Source organism: Echinops telfairi, unplaced genomic scaffold, assembly GCF_000313985.2.
Source record: "Echinops telfairi isolate 266 unplaced genomic scaffold, ASM31398v2 ScPeMD7_7468;HRSCAF=8506_0, whole genome shotgun sequence".
Lineage (NCBI taxonomy): Eukaryota > Metazoa > Chordata > Mammalia > Afrosoricida > Tenrecidae > Echinops > Echinops telfairi.
In genome coordinates, this window is record NW_022111369.1 from 93,853,747 (window position 1) to 93,855,219 (window position 1,473).

Genomic DNA, 1,473 nt, shown 5'->3' on the forward strand with positions numbered 1-1,473 from the left:
AGGGAGGGAGGGAAAAACTGAGTGAGATTGACTTTTATTTGATGGCATTTATAACGATGCATGTAAAAACTGAAACAATGCTTTACAACTTAAAGCACTAAGGTATACATATATACTTATACCTGCATAAAGTATTAAATTATACAAGAACCATCTGATATTTACTGAGTCCTAAGAATGATTTTTAAGTCATAGTCCAAAACCAAAATGGAAAAAATTATTTTTCTAAAATATGAATCTCCTCACAGAAACGTTGTTTTGATTTTGCTTCCTTGGGTAAAACCACATGCAGATTAGGAAAGCAGCCATGGCCAAGCAGGGCAGAGAGCAGAAGATCAGGACTGTGGCTCAGAACCATCTTACCTTCTGATGTTTTCCATCGTTTCCATAAGTCCTCAACAGTTATGTGCTTATCTTCCCTGTGTAGATGGCTGTGCTTATTAGATGCATCTTTATATTTCATATCTTCTCTGATAAACTACAGAATAAAGAAACACTTAGGTAAATTATTTTAGTCTCCATAAACTGGAAAAAAATAAACTTTGAAATATCCAGTGGCTGTCTAGTTTCAGATAACTAGTGTATTTTTGATATGTATACTCACAATATCTTCCATGTTTATAAAATATATTTAACAATGTCATCATAACAATGGTGACAACAGCAGTAAAAGCAACTATTTAATGTTTAATGTTTACCATGTATTGGTCTAAGTGACAATACCTGTATCCCTGGATCTATACATTATATACACATGCTAGGCAGTCATGTAACTCCATGGCAGTTCAAAGAAAGTATTATCCCTATTTTACAGGTGAGAAAACCAAGGTCCATAGACAATAGATAACTTTCCCAAGGTTGAAAAATAATGAACACCAGGGCAGCGACTCAACCCAATTTGGTTTAAAAAACTTAAGTTTCAGAACATGATCAATTTCCGAATCTTGTCCCTAATCATCTTTTAAGCCTTACTATTTGATACTTTCTCATATAAACCAAAAAATCTTAATTATGAAATGGTTTTAAAATCATTAACCTTTTCTACCTTAAGCTGTTTCATTTTTCCTGCTCCTTGTTTTACTTGGTATTTTTGGTGGTGTTTTACAAAGGCTTACTTCAGAAATCCACAGAGAAAAAAGCAGAGTCCCTGGGTAACTCTAAGCCACAGGTTTGTTTTTCTGACTTCTCTACCCAATAGTAAACATCAGTCTCAAACAAGACTTAAGTTTGCTCTGAAAAGAGTTGTTACCTACTGAAACTAATAAGGAAACTTAAATAGCAAATCATCTCACTTTTCTGAGCTTCAAAAACCTTGAGTTAAAATAAGCTAGGTTTTTGAATCTACACTACTTGTACAGGAAACCATTAGTGAGATCTTTGGTCCTGGTTCCTGAGAGCAGGACGAGGGGTGGGGCCACCCTGACTAAAAAGGACCACCTGGGATGCCAACGATAACTAGGTCCAGGGCGTGTG

At 35.2% G+C, this 1,473-nt stretch overlaps 1 protein-coding gene across 1 annotated transcript in view; it reads right to left on the minus strand.

Annotated features, from left to right (window-relative positions):
- STIM2 (stromal interaction molecule 2) overlaps nt 1-1,473 on the minus strand; it is a 78,186-nt gene that overhangs the window by 75,530 nt on the left and 1,183 nt on the right. Inside the window, exon 2 of the mRNA XM_045284127.1 lies at nt 364-478. Coding sequence (XP_045140062.1) covers nt 364-463 — 100 coding nt within the window. The 5' untranslated portion in view covers nt 464-478. The remainder of the gene's footprint in view (nt 1-363; nt 479-1,473) is intronic.